Source organism: Periplaneta americana, chromosome 8 (assembly GCF_040183065.1).
Source record: "Periplaneta americana isolate PAMFEO1 chromosome 8, P.americana_PAMFEO1_priV1, whole genome shotgun sequence".
Lineage (NCBI taxonomy): Eukaryota > Metazoa > Arthropoda > Insecta > Blattodea > Blattidae > Periplaneta > Periplaneta americana.
The window spans coordinates 107088564-107106043 of record NC_091124.1 but is presented as its reverse complement, the minus strand read 5'-3'; the positions used below and the strand labels follow the sequence as shown (position 1 = coordinate 107106043).

General features: G+C 33.4%; 1 protein-coding gene across 4 annotated transcripts in view; it reads right to left on the bottom strand.

Moving 5' to 3' along the window:
• Positions 1–17480, bottom strand: part of LOC138704931 (SCY1-like protein 2) — a 205955-nt gene that overhangs the window by 46677 nt on the left and 141798 nt on the right. For all 4 annotated transcript variants that reach the window (XM_069833363.1, XM_069833361.1, XM_069833362.1 and 1 more), the window contains one exon: positions 11071–11307. In XM_069833363.1, coding sequence (XP_069689464.1) covers positions 11071–11307 — 237 coding nt within the window. The remainder of the gene's footprint in view (positions 1–11070; positions 11308–17480) is intronic.

Below are 17480 nucleotides of genomic sequence, written 5' to 3'. Positions count from 1 at the left end.
AGCTTACCAGTTTTTCTATTTGTTTTTAGTTTTTTCTATTGGTTTTAGGGTGGTAATTGATTTATGTTTTTGTTTCCTTATTCTTTTGTTCATGGTGTTGATGATAATCCTTTTTTATAGCCGTTTTCTTGAGCTATTTTTATTATGTAATTTAGTTTTTTTTTTTTTTGTAGTTACTATGACTTAAGGGGACGTTGATCAATCTGTCTATTAAGTATATGAACGTGCTCATTTTTTGGTTATATGGATGATAAGAATTTATATTGATAGAATGGGTGGTAGAAGTGGATTTTCTGTATATATCATACTCAAGTTTTAATTCACTTATTTTGATAGTAAGGTCTAGAAAACTAATTGATTTTTTTTCTTCGGCTTCTAGTGTGAATTTAAGGATGGAGTGCAGGTTATTGAAAGCATTAAGAATTTCTGTATTAGTTTGGTATAATAAGGATACTGTCAACATATCTTTTATAAAACTGTATATTATGTTTGGAAGATGTATGTTTTCTATTTCTTGAAGAAATATTTCTGCAAGCAAGCTGGACAGTGGGTCACCCATGGTTACACCTGATTTTTGTGAATATATTTTATTTTCAAAAGGAAAATAGTTTTTGAAGAGCATTACGTTTAAGAGGTTAATGATTTGTTAAATTAAATACAATAAATAATGTATAAATGTTCAATCTTATGACTTATCAATTATTAATATTAACATTTGTTAATACATGTTAAATATAAATACAGTCTTACTAATAAACCGTGTATAGTTTTTATACGAGACTTATGCATAGTTGAGACAGAAAACGTTACTAATAAACCATGAATAAGCTATGGACGTATATAAACAGGCTGTAACTATACAATGGGAATTGCTTTGCAGTAGTTATATACACGAAACCCCTTGTTTAAGCGTTGTATATAGGGAAAAAATGGCCGCCCCTCTAACAGCTGTTCGTATCGACTGTCATTTTATGATGATGTTTACCTTGTAACCACAGAAGAACAAACCAAAGATCATAGAATTATTAGAATAATATTGCTGTAGCTTGTAATCTTTGACCAAAATATAGTGTGGTAATCGATTAGAGCCAGTCGTACTATCGATATTTAATACGCCACACTAGAGCGCTCTACCGGATGCAGTAGAGAACCTCAGATATCCTATTACCTTTCGTAACGAAGTAATGACGAAACTATGACGTAGCTGTGTAACAGTTGTACTGTTATACACGACGTATGTAGTGATTATTAGTAAGGAATTTACACACGACTTATAAACGAGCTACTCATTGTATAAGTATAAGACAGTTAAACGTCTGTATATAGAGTTTTTATTAGTAAGACCGATAATGTATAAACGCTTTCGCCTTTTACGGCATCATCATCTACGATATCTAAATTGCATAGTGGAATTTTTGTTTTCTCAAATTGGTGTTACAATAAGTAATAATACGTGATAATGACCCACGAGTTTTATGTATTTTACTTGTTGGAAAAACGTTTTACGTTATAAATAAGCCTACAGTGTATAACTAATTATATTCTACTTAGTATTGAAATACATAAAATTCATGTTACAATGGTTTCCAGTTACATGTGTATTTTTAATAGTCACAATTTTAAATTCAAATAAGTTTTCAAACTATGTGTTTAAATATATAATATTGTGTTTGTACTACTAAGATTTATTTAAAATCGTCCGTCCTCAAGTCAGGTTGACCACTGGGATCCGGAATTAACAAATATAAATTAAATAATATTTTGATTATTTTAATTGAAATTCAATTTTTAATATAAATATTAATAAATTTACATGTATATATTTCCATTATTAAGTTGACGTTGTTACATGATTTTACGTAATATAAAATTAAATGTGCGTCTCCTGTTTGTTGTTTTAAGCTTAGTTTGTGCTTGATGAAATTGGTGTGCTATTAAGTCATTCTTGAATATCTGCAAAATATATACATTTATTTTAGGTTGAAATACATTAATTTAATAATATTTAGATTATTTTAATTGAAATTCAATTGTTAATAAAAATATTAATAAATTTACATGTATACATTTCCATTATTAAGTTGACGTTGTTACTATAATTCAGTTTTTGAAGAAGAATTCTCAATGTACTTTCATATTAATCTGTAATGATATTATTGTGTAAGTTATATTACCATAAAAAGATTTATGTGAAATTTGTATTATTTCAAGTGAACTTATGTGTATATTGATGAACCAGTTGTAGTAGTCTGTTCTCGTTTAGATGTTGTACTGGCTATTGTTGAGTTTGTAATGTTGACTTTAGGCTTGCGCAGTGATATGTAATGGAACTATTTAAATATTGTATAGAGGATTCCGGAAGTTTAATAAATTTTCGTTAATTAAGGTTTTCTCATTATTGTAGTATTTTGATATGAAATATTTTTCTGCTACATTGATAGATTTGTTATCGCTGTAGGTTTTTAGGATATTTAGTGTATCTCTGCATTGGCCTAGTTCCTGTCCTGTATTGATCAAGTGTACTCCTTACTTAGATTTTTCTTTATTATGTCTAAAGTCTGAAATATGTTCTTTATATCTTGTTTTGAAGTTACATTTCGTCTGACCTATAGCCTATATTTCTGTTCGCATGTATTGAATTTTATCATGTATATTCCTTTCTTATTAAACTTAGCTATGTTATTTAGTGCTTATTGTTGTTCAACTTACTGTTAGTTTTGAATTAAGTTGGTATCTAGGTTTTGTTCTTTTAGTTTTTTCTCAATTATCAGGATGCTTTCTTTTAGTGGAATGTTGGTGTACACCTGCAGCCCAACCTTAAGTTCACACTAGAAGCCGAAAAAAATAAATCAATAAATTTTCTAGATCTATCAAAATAAATGGATTAAAACTTGAATATGATATATCCAGAAAATCCACTTCCACCACCCATTCTATCGATATAAATTCTAATCATCCATAAAACCAAAAAATGATCAAGTTCATTTACTTAATAGACAGATTGATCAACGTCTCCCTAAGTCAAATTAACTACAAGAAAGAACTAAATCACATAATATAAATAGCTTAAGAAAATGGCTATAAAATTATTAGGGACATTCCATAGTTACATATGTTACATTCGAACATTTTTTAGATCCATGTAATTACAAAAATATTCTAATAACTGAAACTTCATATGGAATAGAAGATCAAACAAAAAATGCATTATCAGAATATATATTTGTGTTAAATAAGTAGAAGAAACTAAATAGTATTTTGATTGAAGTGAATGTTACGTATGTTACAAAAAATGGACGCAGCATTTGAGGTGGTCCATCTTTAATTACAATCCCTGTGAATTATCTCATATAAGAATGCTATCATATTTTTTTTCTTAGTAGCTAAGATTATACTCTTGAACTTAGTACCATAGGTTTAAGAGTTTAGGTTCATTTTTAAGATCTTCAATTTTTTTTCTTCTGTTACATATGTTACAGGGCTTTGTTACGTATGTTACACAGTACAAAATCATGCATATAAAATAATGTCATACAGTAAATTTAATTGTTTTTACTCAATAATCTGAGTGTTTTAAGCACAGATAAATCTATATTTTACTTATTTATAGTTTTTTATTCCTGTCACATACTTTCACACACATTATTTTTACTTCAAGATCTTAGTCAACCTCAGTCTGGTTGATAGCTGCATAACAACATTTCAGAGTTCTTCTGGCATTTTATTTGTACCTGTTTTATGTCCTGTACAGTTGGATTCCGAGGAGTAACATACTGTGGCTCCAAGCTTTTGATATCAACATGATTAATACCATCACTGATGTAGATTCATCTCTGTGATTTACTTTTTTTGGAACAGATAACACCTTTCCTTTATTGAAGCACTGGTACTTGCAACAATGACGTTTACTTCACTTTCTCTACGAAAATAGTGTATCCCAGGATTGGCTGTATTTTCATCCAATTATCGAGAACTTTCTTGTTTGCATTAATTTCATCTTCTTTTAATAGTATTACTTTAATAGCTCCACTTACTTTTTGAACACATTTATAGAAATCAGAGGCTGACTTAATTATTACTCTCTTTGACCTTAACTTCATTCTATACAAGTTACTTAGCCAACCATCTATTCCATCGACAGCTCTCTTACCGTGGGAAGTGGCGAAAAATATTCACTTTCCCTCATCTGTGTCAAAATTCTTTTTCATGAAAGCGTATATTAATTTTTGAATTGTGCTACACAGCCAACAAAAAACAATGTCATGGTCTGCAGGGCAGGGAGTTATTTCTTTAGTTCCTTTTTTTTAGGGAAGCTCACATAGAAAATTTGTCATGAGATGTGCAATCACTGACAACTATGAAGAAGCAAGTGTAACAAACTGTCTTTTAACCAGGTACAGAAGGTAAACAAGCTAATCTAATAATGGGTACAATAAGTGACTTGGATTTCATCCCAAAATACATTGCTGAAATTTTCCACATTTTCACTTGTATTTCAGCATGACTTGCTCCGATGTTTTGCTTTCTAGTTTGAAAATTTTTGGATTGGACTTTCTTTAATGAAGGAGTGAATTTCAAACACAGACAACTGGGCCTGAAGTTCATTCACTGCATGCTCAACTGTGCCTTCAGTGTCAAGAAGCTTAGGATAGCCTTCAATATTTTTTCATTGCTTCCATACTAATACCTCGTCAAGATTTGTGTATCAGCTCAAGGACAGACTCAATGTTCTTAAAGTTGTTAGCCATTCATTGCACACTACATTAGAGCATACCATAGCCAATAATTCACTGCCAATTATAGGAAAATCAGTTTAAGTTTGTTATGCAGAGACTCAACAATGATATTGAAGTTTGCATGATACCTATAAATACAATCATGCTTTCAGCACTCAAGACTATTTTCAATCATATGTTATATTGCAATGTTAAAATTTTTAATATATTCCATTTTTAAGTGCATCACCAATATAAATGATATGATATGTGATATATTTATTTGTCAGCCAACTTTATAATTCACAGTTATAGTGGATCTTCACATTTCTGCTTTCTGATCTACCATCCCTTTAATACATAATACCCTTTTCTATTAATATAGGTCTACTTATTTGCCAAGTATTTCTTTGTTTACTTCCTATTCTGTTTCAATTGAATTGCTATATATCCTTCCCTATTTATCCTCTTCTATTCTCTCACATACCTAGACTGTCTCCCTTCCATTTCTTGCTCACCTATTAAATATTGCATATTCCTTTCCTTAATAATTTACAATTTGTTATTTATTTTCTTCTCTACTCTCAATCTACCTACTCTTAATCATTCTTTTCCAACCATTTTCTCCTGAATTGGTTGTCTACATTTCCCTTTTCTCTATTTTACAACTCGTACATCAATTTTTTTTCTGTCCCCTGTTTATTTACTTACTGATCTTTTTCTCCACGCTTCACTCCTAAATTTCCTATTTTATTACCTCTTTCCATATATTTATTTCTATAATACTCCTACAGTTATAGTACTCCTGATACTACTCCCAACCCACAACACTGAAAAACATGAAATATTTAATTCACTTAATTACACTTCCAATTTCTCTGTCTTCCACTTCACATTTGTTTAGATGTTTTTTCACTTTAATTTTCTTTTATTCATTGACTGTATGTATATCTTGCTACACTCTTACACTATCTTCTCACACTAACACTTCCTTCTCTATTCACATTCCATCATTTTTGTCACCCCTAACCTTCTTGCACTCACTTTTTATCACTCTTCTTCCTCGCTAATTCCATCCTCCTTGCTAACCTCCCAAAGCCCTATCTATTCTGTCCTCACAATCACTAATATCTGGTAGTATTGCTTCGCATATTCTTCTCTTGCATTTCCTCCATTAGTGTTATCTATGCTCCTGACCTCAGACACTTCCAGGTGCTTCCCTAATCCTTCATCTGCAGTATTTTGTATCTGCCCCAAGTTTTGTTTTCCTCCTTTGTTTATTCTATTCAGCTGTTTCGTACTCGAAGTCGGCATCAAGTCCTAATATTGTACATCTCTCGTTTCATTGATGAAGTTTTGTGTTGTCTGCATTTTTTCTTTCTTCCTAGCATGCTGCCTTGATGTATATAATGTTGAGGCAGATTTCATAGTCGTATTGATTTCAACTTTCTGTTTCCTATCTATGAGATATGAGTGAAACCATTGGTGTGCAACACCTTTAATTCCATAATAATCTAATTTATCTAGCAGCATTTTATGATATATATAGTCAAATGCTTTGGATAAATCACAGAAAATCCCTCCAACTTGTAATTTTTTTATTAACTGCCTCCAGAATTTTGTCAGTTAAACTAAATGTTGCATTTTCTGTGCCTTTATTTTTCCTAAATCCACATTGTTCTGGGACTAAAATGTTGTATCTTTCTAGATGATGATATCTCCTATACATTATTTTTTCAAAGATTTTGGAGAAGACTGGTAGAAGTGATATGGGTCTGTAATTTTCTGGAGATGTTGTTTCTCCCTTTTTGAAGATAGGAATAACCACTGAATATTTTAATCTCTCGGGAAATATACCATTGAACATTGAATAGTTACATAAATAACTTAATGGCCCAGCTATAATATGTGAACTCACTTTTAATATTTTGCTTGTTATTTCATCATACCCTGAGGAGTTTTTTGACTTTAGATTTTTAATAATTGCAATTATTTCTTGTTTGTTTGTTGGAAATATTTCAATATTTGGGAATTTTGTCGGAAAATATTGTGTTAAAGAATCTAAACTGTTAGTAACATTATCTTGGGGGATGTTGAGGTTATCAGTTATTGTAAGAAAATATTTGTTAAATATATTTGCAATTTCATTTGGGTCTGACGTTTTTGTATTGTTAGATATAAGGGTATAATTTGTTACTTTACTTTTTGATCGTCCACTTTCCTTTTTAATTATGTTCCAAGTTGTTTTGAGTTTATTATCAGAGTTTTGTATTGTACTATAGTGCAATTCTTTAGCTTTTTGAATTACTTTGTGTAATTTTTTTTAAATAATTTTTTATAGTGTTGTTTTAAGTTTGTATCATTACTATATCTGCTCTGTATGTATAATGATCTCTTGGTTTTGCATGAGATTTGAATACCTTGTGTAATCCATCTATTGTTACATATTTCCATTTTTATACTTTACAGGAAAACTGGATTCAAAAATATTATTTAGAAATGTTTTATGAAACTCGTTGAATTTACTGTCCATATCACTTTGACTGTATACTGATTCCCATGTTTCTTTTTTAAGATTTATTTCAAAATTATTTAATGATTCCCTGTTTATATTTCTGAATCTCACTTTAGTAATACTTGAACTGAAATGGCTGAACAAATAGAATGCAAATGAGGACCGTTTTTGCAAAACTTGCTAACTGCAAAATTTGCAAAATTGAGATTTTGGTGGATTTGTTAACATAAAGCAGGCCTCTACACGATGTTAAAGTTATCTTAGTAAAATTGAATTATTTCTCTTCATTATAGTGTGTCAAAGTGTGATGGTTGCACCTATAACCTACTTGACTCCATTCAGTTTTTTGTCTCTCCTGTAAAATTTAGTTTTTTTCAGTTAGCAAGTTTTGCAAAAGCGGTCCTCAAATCATCTATCTCAGGGACTGAACATTTAATGTTTTAAGGTAAAGTATATAATTAAAAGATTCAAATTAAATCATTCAGGCTATAATTCGACAACTGAAATACTGTCCTTTAGGTACTTAGGCCTAACAGTAAATGTAGATCAATAACTTCTTTTAATACTGCTAGTACTATTGTATGTGTGCATAAATTATAGATCAAGCTAGTACTCTCCATTACGAAATATATGAATTTATTTAAAACTGTGTGAGTGCAAATATGCTCTTACAATTCTCTGTTATAAAACTATGAAACGTTACATGTCTCCTGTGAAGTAAAATCTGGAATGAAGTCCTAGTTAGTCATTTAAATGAGTGAGCATACTTACTGTACATTAGGATGGAACGAAAATTATTTTCTTTTTATATTCTTCTAGTAATAGCGTGGAAAATTTGCCTATTTCAGTAGACTATAAGAGTGAAAAAATTGGATGATGTAGGACAACTTCTCTGCTGCCCAGAAACTTTGAATTTTGTAACTGGCAGACACTAATATTTCGATGCAACTTTGCTTATTTTATGTTTAAAACAGCTATTCAACACGAAATAACCCAGAGTTCACCAAGTGGAGGTGGTTGCATATCGAATTTTATCTCTCCATCCTTCCCAACACTCTTCTTGATCCGAATATATTTATTTAGTGGTTGCATATTGGAACCTTGTGTTGAATTTTGGAATTATTTTACGAGATTCTAACATGGTATGAATGAAGCCATCTAGATTTGTGACCACAAACTGGTGTAGAAGCTTCTCATAATAGCTTAACATATTCCTCAACTGCTTAGGGATAGCAAGGAAATTTTGTAAATTCGAAATTAACAATTGACTCTTCTCTCAAACTCTCAGAATTAATCATGTCGGACAGATCCCCATCCGAATAGCTGAATGTCAGTTGATGATTCTTTAATCTCATAATCTTACCATGATATCAAGTGTATGAAATTTTTTGCCTCAATGTTTAAAAGTGAGATCATTATGCAACGAAATATATGAGAAAGATGAATGGCCTGAAGATTTTACAGAGACGGTGTTGCTGCTAATACCGAAGAAAAACAATGCCAAGAAATGTAAGGAGTTCAGGGCTATCAGCCTGATATCACACTCGGTGAAGATTCCCCTGTGAATACTGAATCGAGTTTTAAGATGGAAGGATAGTTGGAAGAAGAGCAGTTTGGCTTCAGAAAAGGAAAAGGTACAAGGGATGCAATTGGACTATTACTAACAATTGGTGAAAGATACCTAGAGAAGAATAAAGAAGTGTATATAGTATTTGTATACCTAGAAAAAGTGTTTGACAGAGTGGATTGGAACAAGCCGATGGACATCCTGAAGAAAATAGGTGTGGATTGGAAAGACAGGGAGCTGTTCAGTAAGCATATATGAAACAAGTCAAAGTCAGGATAGGGAAGAAATGTTTGAAGGAAGTGAAATAGGGAGAGGAGTATGACAAGGCTGCTCTTTATCATCTACCCTGTTCAACATCTACTTGGAGGATTTGGTGAAGAACTGTTTTCAGAACATGAGAGGAGTGATATTAGGAGGAAGAAGAATAAAGTGCGTAAGATTTGCTGATAATATGGCGTTGTTAGCAGAAGAGGAGATGATACTAAGAGATATGCTACTGGAGCTAAATGACAGCTGTGAGCAATATGAAATGAAGATAAATGCAAACAAGACGAAGACCATGTTTGTCGCAAGAAAATAAAGAAGGTAAACTTGCGAATTCTAAATGAGGCAGTAGAGCAAGTGAACAGCTTCAAATCCTTGGTACGTACTATAAGCAGTAACATGAGCTGCAGCCAGGAAGTCAAACAAGGATAGCAATGGCAAAGGAAGCTTTTAATAGAAAAAGAAGCATCTTCTGCGGACCTCTGGAAAAAGAACTAAGGAAGAGACTACTGAAGTGTTTTGCATAGAGTGTGACATTGTATAGGGGCAGAAACTTGGACATTACGAAAAAGAACGAATACAAGCATTTGAAATGTGGATATGGAGAAGAATGAAATGTGTGAAGTGGACAGACAGAATAAGAAATGAAGCTGTGTTGGAAAGAGTGGGTGAAGAAAGGATGATGATGAAACTGATCAGAAAGAGAAAAAGAAATTGGTTGGGTCACTGGCTGAGAAGAAACTGCTTACTGAAGGATGCACTGGAAGGAAAGGTGAACGGGAGAAGAGTTCAGGGTAGAAGAAGATATCAGATGATAGACATTAAGATATGTGAATCATATGTGGAGACTAAGAGGAAGACAGAAAATAGGAAATAATGCTGAGTTTGCAGTGAAAGACCTACCCATGGGCAGAAAACGTCTGTCTGTCTGTCTGTGTGTGTGTGTGTGTGTGTGTGTGTGTGTATGTCTATTATAACAGGGCTAATTTCAATTTTAAAATTGGGTTTTTTATTGACCAGCAATAAAGTTGAAGTCAGCAATATGTGGGGAAAAAATATACACATCCAGGAACATTTCAAGTGACTCACGGCTATTCATTAAAGTTAACTATGTTTCAATCCATGGCAGATTCTGTGAAGTTTGTTAGCAGACAAAGCAGTTACAGAAAGTTTTCCCCAACTACTTTTGTGTCTAAGGTAACTCTCTTTCCAACAATGATTCATTATCCTCATGTCTCCACAACATCATTTCTGAATGGCATATGTAATTAAAAAGGGATCATTAAGAAGAATTGCCAATTACGAAATTGCATATTCAACTTAATTTTATCTGGTTTTCAGATAAATAAATGCAATTAATGTGTGTTATTATTTCTGAAGGATACTGACAAGAGGCAGTTGTGACCTGAAAATGTACTAATACAACGAACAGCAAGTTCAAGGTTTAAAAAATGGGTTCCAAGTCATCTATATTATAGGTACAGATGGTCCAATCATTACCATTGTTAGGATTCTCGGCTACTCATTAGTTGTGAGCTCTATTTCTTTTGCAGACATGACTGAATAGTAGGCATGAGAATCTAGGTTTGAATTTCTGTCTTTTGTTTTCTTTAGTATGCATTTACTGTTCAATAATTTTTACATTACAATCAGAGTTATATTCTATTATTGTTATTAGACATAAATGTACAGTATATGTACATATTCTATCTTGTGTGTTTAAATGTTTTCGAAATTCTAAAATTATTTCACAGCAAAAAAACAACTTAAAAAACAGAAGCAGAGAGATTTGTTCACAGGATATCATTCATATCAGCCTGTGATGTCACAACTCAGCTAGTCCTGTTCCCGGAATGCAAGTTGCAATATTGTTAGTCAAGAAACTTAAGAATAACACCATTTCAAAAAGTCATTTTTAAAACTTATTATCTATACCTATAATATAGTGTTTGGAAATCTACCCTTCAAACACGCTTTGACATGATTAACGAGGTTAACATATAACTTACTGAGATGTAAGAAGTAGCTATACAAAGTCGTTTGATGCGTGGCAACAAAGCATTCTTCATAGCTGGATAATCAATAAGGCCTGCAAATGTTGGCAGCACTGATAGACAAAGTTCTTGAATCTGCTGAGCATCTGACTCAAGAGCTCGATATAACATGGGTAATACATCTGTCTTGATTTCTTCTGCTGGTGTGAGTTTCAATAAAAGTTCCATTTTTTGCATAAATATAAGCAAAATCTGTAAATAAGAAATGTAAACAATTGATGAACGCTAACTATAAAATATGTAGAATGAGAAAGATTTCACACTAAGCAAACACAAACATATCGGGTACTGTACATAAATGAATGCCTGAGTTTTAAGGTTGTATTTTTCTTTCACTTGTGGTTTAAAATAATAAACTATACTATACATGGGATGAAAGAGTTGTTAGAACAAGCACTGCAAGTGTTCACTCCTGCATTTTGATGGTGAAATTGGTGAATTCCATATGTTCTGCAGGGCATCCCTTGTTACACCACACATATCCAACTGGCAGTCGACTTCTTCTCACACTCTACTCTCTTTCCAGCTAATGATTGAAATAAATGTAAATAAATGCACGTTGCATGATGGTTCCTGATTGGCTATTGAATGCACAATGCCTCCAAGCTCATGCTTTTTTCATCACATTAAAATAGTTCCTTTTAAAATAATAAAATATATAAAATATATAGAATATGAATAAATTAAACATGCTTATAAGAACACTTTGTTACGATTTAAACAATATGTTTATATTAGTAATCTCAGGTATTGTATAATAAATCATTGTAACATGTATTATGGCAACGCGCATGAGCAGTAGGAATTAAGTTCCTCTCAAGGTGACCTGCAGCTTCACAGAGCACATCAGCACAGCTGTTAACACAGTGCGAGATTCAGTGTTGCCAACCTCAAAGAAATTTCTGTGGAATTAAAGAAATTCTCCGCTCTTCAAAGAATAACATTTAATCACGAATCTACAGAAAAAGAGAATACACTATTCCCAGTAGAGAAATAATGAACTCTATGATATGAATGCGCAATATCTAACTAATGAAAATTCTTCGATATCCCTGTATGCCTGTGTTATTGAATCACCATGTCTGTCAGCACAAAATTCGTCTCCCCTCTTCCTCTAGCAAGTGTGCTTTCCGAGAACAATCATGTGAAAGATGCCTATGTGAATCCCCGACTTCGTCTTTCTCGCACCACCTGAGGTCGAGGTCAATGTTTCAGTCGTAACAGTTTGTTTGTGGCAAACGACAGTGATTATTGTATTGTATTGTATTGTATTGTAGTAGCCTATTGTTAAAACAGTCAGTACACAAAGCGTGTGTTATAGTGTTGTATTTGTGTCGGAAATGGAAGGGATAGAACTGCTATCAAGTTCCGATTAATGGTATACGAGTTCACACACTGACATAAGTAGAATCTAATTATTATATTAATAACATTTCAACTTTACTAAAATCATGTAAATCTTGTTATTAACCCTCTGTGAGCATTTTATGGGTTAGTTTAATGAATGTGTTGAAATATTGTCTGCAATATATCAGATGATTGCCCTGCGTGCTCACTTGCTGAAAATAATGTTGTTGTTGTTTTCTAATGCCAGGCGTTTGGTAAAGTAAACACATAATGTCCTTATAAAGGGGGAAGGAGACTCCACACAAAACACTTAGAATACTGGAGGTTCTCTTAAAAAATTAACGTTTTCTGCATAATTCCCATGTGCAAGTTTATAGGCCTATCTTTTTCACGGAAAAAAGAACTATTACAATAATTGCATATCTGGATATTCTCCAAAATTGACTCCTCCCTCAGCTGCAGAATAGACTATAGAACATCATTTGGCAGCAAGACAATGCACCCGTCATTTTTGTAATGAAATGCAGAAGTTGTTCCCCATCGCTGGTTGTCATCACTGTCAGAATAATATGGCTTTACTCTGGTGGCCTCCAAGGTCCCCTGATGTCACTCCATGAGACTTCTTTCTGTGGGGATGCCAAAGATTCAGTGTATGTGGCACCAGTATTTGACTTTAGACCAAGATTGTTCCGGCTGTTGTGTACATTATACCAGACATGCTGACTAAATATTTCCAACTAAACATTTAAGTAGATATAAACAAAACCAAATATATTACTCCGCAATCCCAAGCTAGTTACCAAAGCAGCCACCAGGGCACATTATTTCACTGGAAATAACACAACTAATGAAATCTTCACTAGCCTTTGCTCACTCCTGCATTTTTTATGGTGAAATTGGTGAATTCCATACATTCTGCAGGCTTTAGATCAGTGGTCCCCAACTCAGAGCACTGTGTCGTCATCAAGCCTTGACCGCTTGACCTCTAGGCAAGGGAAAGTCGTAACAGGGCAGGTAAGACATTCAGCGGCGGGACCACAATATGAATTTACTGCACAGGTTTACGATTGTTTTCTGACGCAAAAAAGATACGGGCTAAATAGAAATAACTAAATAAACTATCTTAAGCAATTTCAAAAACATTGTAGCTTATTCTCAACGAAGTTCTAAGTAATTATAAATTTATTAACTTCTAAGTTAATAAATTTATAATTACTTTCAGAAATGTAATATACATTTCATGTTAATTATGCAGGTAATGAATGACAATTACTGTAAATGTGTAAACTGTTTCTGTTAGGGAAAATGTTGAACAAAACACACAAAAACCCTACAAATAGTAATGCAGAAATTAATTCCATTCAGTTCACTCAACACTGGCATTAGCACTAATTTTTCGGGATTTGTTTAATTCTATTTTCCCTCAGCAATTTCTCAACGTTTGAAACTATTCTTTGAATAGTGCATAATCTGAGAGCACATTTTAAGTTATGATCTGATACTTGGCTTCCATAACATGGCTTGTTTATCTTCATCATAGGAAAAAATAACTGTTCGCACAGATATGTGGATCCGAACATGCATGTCTGCACAATCGAGGAAATCTAACACATGGAAAGTTCATATAAAAGTCAGATAAACTTCTTTTGTTTTGATATTTGTCCTTCAATTCACTATCGTAAAGTAAATCAAGAAGTTCCAATTACAGATAATAATCGAAAATCAAATTGAAAATTTTCCTAGTCTTTAAATCTCGAATCAAATTCCTGGAGCAAATCGCATGTGTGAATATATTCTTCGAAATCCAAAGTCTTAAGAAACTAGTAGGTCTATATCATTGTTAATTTTGAAAAATGTGCTGTAACTTATCCTTTTAGTTAAGCTAACGTTTCATAATTAGAGGTGTTTCATATTAAACGCGTTCACTCTGTCATATAACTGTGCAATAATCTTGTTGTTACCTTGTAGAAAACAATTTAAAGCATTCAGATAATTCCATTAAGAAGGCAAATTCACAAATCCATTTTTTCATTTTTCACTTATGATACAGGCTTTTCTTTTTTCTCTGTGAACGACGATGTTTCCTCCCTCAGTTCAAAGAACCTACCCAATAATTTGCCACGACTTAGTCACCGCACTTTATTATAATATGACAGATTGCCATACTCACTATTGCATTCGTCAAGAAAGGCTTAAATTGATGATGAGTGAGACCTTTCGATCTAATTGTGTTGGTGGTTTTTCCAACTAGGCTACTTCCGTAACACCATTTTTTTAATTGTTTCACACATGAATGTAGTGAATGGAAATAACTTCATGGGATAAATTAACGTTTTTCACTTCGTCCCTGGACTCCTTATTACACCCATTTTACTTCCAACCATGGAAGGAGCACCATTGGTTGCCAAGGATACAAGCTTATTCCAAGGAAGTCCAAAATAATTTCTACACCTTCTACATGAAAATATCGGAAACAGTAGTATTCTTTATGAGAATAATATATATAAGAGCTTTCCTTAATCTGAAGGTTTTCAATAATGTCTTTTACAAAAATCACCAGTTGGGGAGTATCGCTAACATCAGTATTTTCATCTACTGCCAAAGAATAACAAATGAAAGACTGACAAATAATTACTAGTTGTACCTGAATGCCCTCGGCTAGACCTCGGAAGGATACATCACAGTGGAAGGATACAAACTGATAGATTCAAACTCCTACACTTGTGAGAAAAGTCCTTCATTTGTTGTAATTAAACATTCTTTGAAAAATTTTCAATCTTTAAAAGGTTTCTAATATCTTACTATTACAAGTGAAATTTATAACTGAGTTGCACATGCGATTCACTAACATTGTGTTCTTAAACAGCTTCTAGCTCATTTTCCTTCAATTGTTGAATTAATGCTGGACGCTCTTCATCTTTGTATCTGCCATATTCGTTACTGTGAGTTGTATAATGTATCTGTAAGTTGTATTTCTTCAGTGTGGCCTATGTTTTGAAGTGTTTTCTGCCCCTCACATCTCGTTTGAATGGATGGCAAGAACCGCCTCTGTCCATTACAGCCAATGTCACAAACTGGTCCCCTGCCCGCTACAGCAAGTACGCATCAGCCAAGCACTGCCCACGCCCGTTCATATGCGAGTTGATGATCACTGCTTTAGATGGTGTGACTGCTTCATAGTTGTTAACATCTTCCATACTGTCATCTGCAGTATTTGCAATTTCCTGGCTAGCTAAATCATTCTGATGCTTTAAATTTTTCCATCTGACAGACATGGTTGTCCTGTACCCTTTACACAGGAACTCATCATTTTGAACTGGTTATACCACTGCAATGCAGGTTGTCAGATGGAGGATCACATCCAAATTGGTGTTGGAATGCCTATACTGAACTGTAATTAACGAATTGCACTTCACAATCTGAAGAACAGCGAGAGCTTTACGCTCAAGAGTCATTGTCATCTTTAACAGTGGCACTGCCATGTAACAGGGTGAGGTAACATCATTTTGTGTGAAGAAATAAAAAATTCCATGGCTGCTTTTTCATTATATTATGTAGGAATACAAACACCTATTGTTATTTATATAGCCAGTCCACTGAGTTAGCTCTGTGGTAGCATGTCTGCCTCCAGACTAGCCAGCGCGGGTTCGATTCACGGTGGAGTGACAAAATTTTCATGTAAAATTTCTACCTCGGGACTAGGAGAGATGGCGGTGCACAACTTCTAACCACTAAATTGTGCACCAATATGCCTGGGTTAAATCCCAAATATCTCCACAGTGCATATGAAGGGAAGGCATATGTCACTTCTTGATAGTGATTCGTCAGTCGGATGGGGTCGTTAAGCCTGGCAGCCCCCTTGGTGCTATTCGACAGGAGTAGGCTATGTGCCGGCACCAGGTCCCCTTCTTCCTCCTTCACCTTCATCATCATCCTCACTCATTCCTTACACTACATTTACACGAACACTTAACATACACTCACCCTAGTAAATGACATAATTCTTCACAGATACACATCATGCATAACGTGGCTCGCTGAAGTGGTGTGCAACTTGAAAATGGGCCACAGTCCTGCCATCTATCCGCAATACGCGGAACCCAAATCACGCAAAGTGAAGTGGGTAGACATTAGACAGACACACACACACACAAACACATTTACATAGCCATACAAACCACTTAAAACTTCGACATTCTTTTGTGTACAACTTGTAGCATATAATTACTTTGCTACAATGAATTACTTATAACATAACCATGATTACTTTCTCATTTACGAAGTAGATGAGAAAATATTATGATGCTGCAAAAAATCAATTCGAAGATTTTTGCGGGAATATATACGTTTTCAGCATCCCTCATAACGAAATATTTATTTTGGGCATGTCATCAGTCTGTGTACAGCTATTTTCAACTTTCCTTTTGTTCACATCGAACACTGGTCTCTGCAAATCAATTGAAGGGGTGAGAATGAGTTAGTCCAAAGACACAATTTTAACAAAAATGTTTTTAGTAAAGCTACTATTATAATATTCCAAAAATTACTCAACAAATAACGTAAATATACACCAAAGAAATTATGATACCGCACCTAATAGCATTGGATTCTAAACCTTTAACACTCTATCCTGTAAAATTTTGTCAGCAAGGCTTAGAACTATATCATTCTCACCCCTTCAATTTACACAGGAATGATACAATTTAATGAATTTTTATTTGAAGTTAAAACCACAATGACGAACCATTTCAAGAGGAATATCCGATGGTTTTATTTGTGATTTATTCTATTCCTTAGAAGAAACTGAGAAATGAAATGTCATGATTCATTACAAGTGAAAAATTATTTTCTAACAGAAATTATCACACACACTTTTTCCAACTTTTCGTTGCGAATTTAATCTCAATTCTATTCAGTCTACAAGCAAGTAAGGAAAGGCCAGTTATTTTTAAAGAATTGCCGACGTTATTTGTAAAACTATTTGTTATATGTGGGTAAACCAACGAGGCAATGTTTTA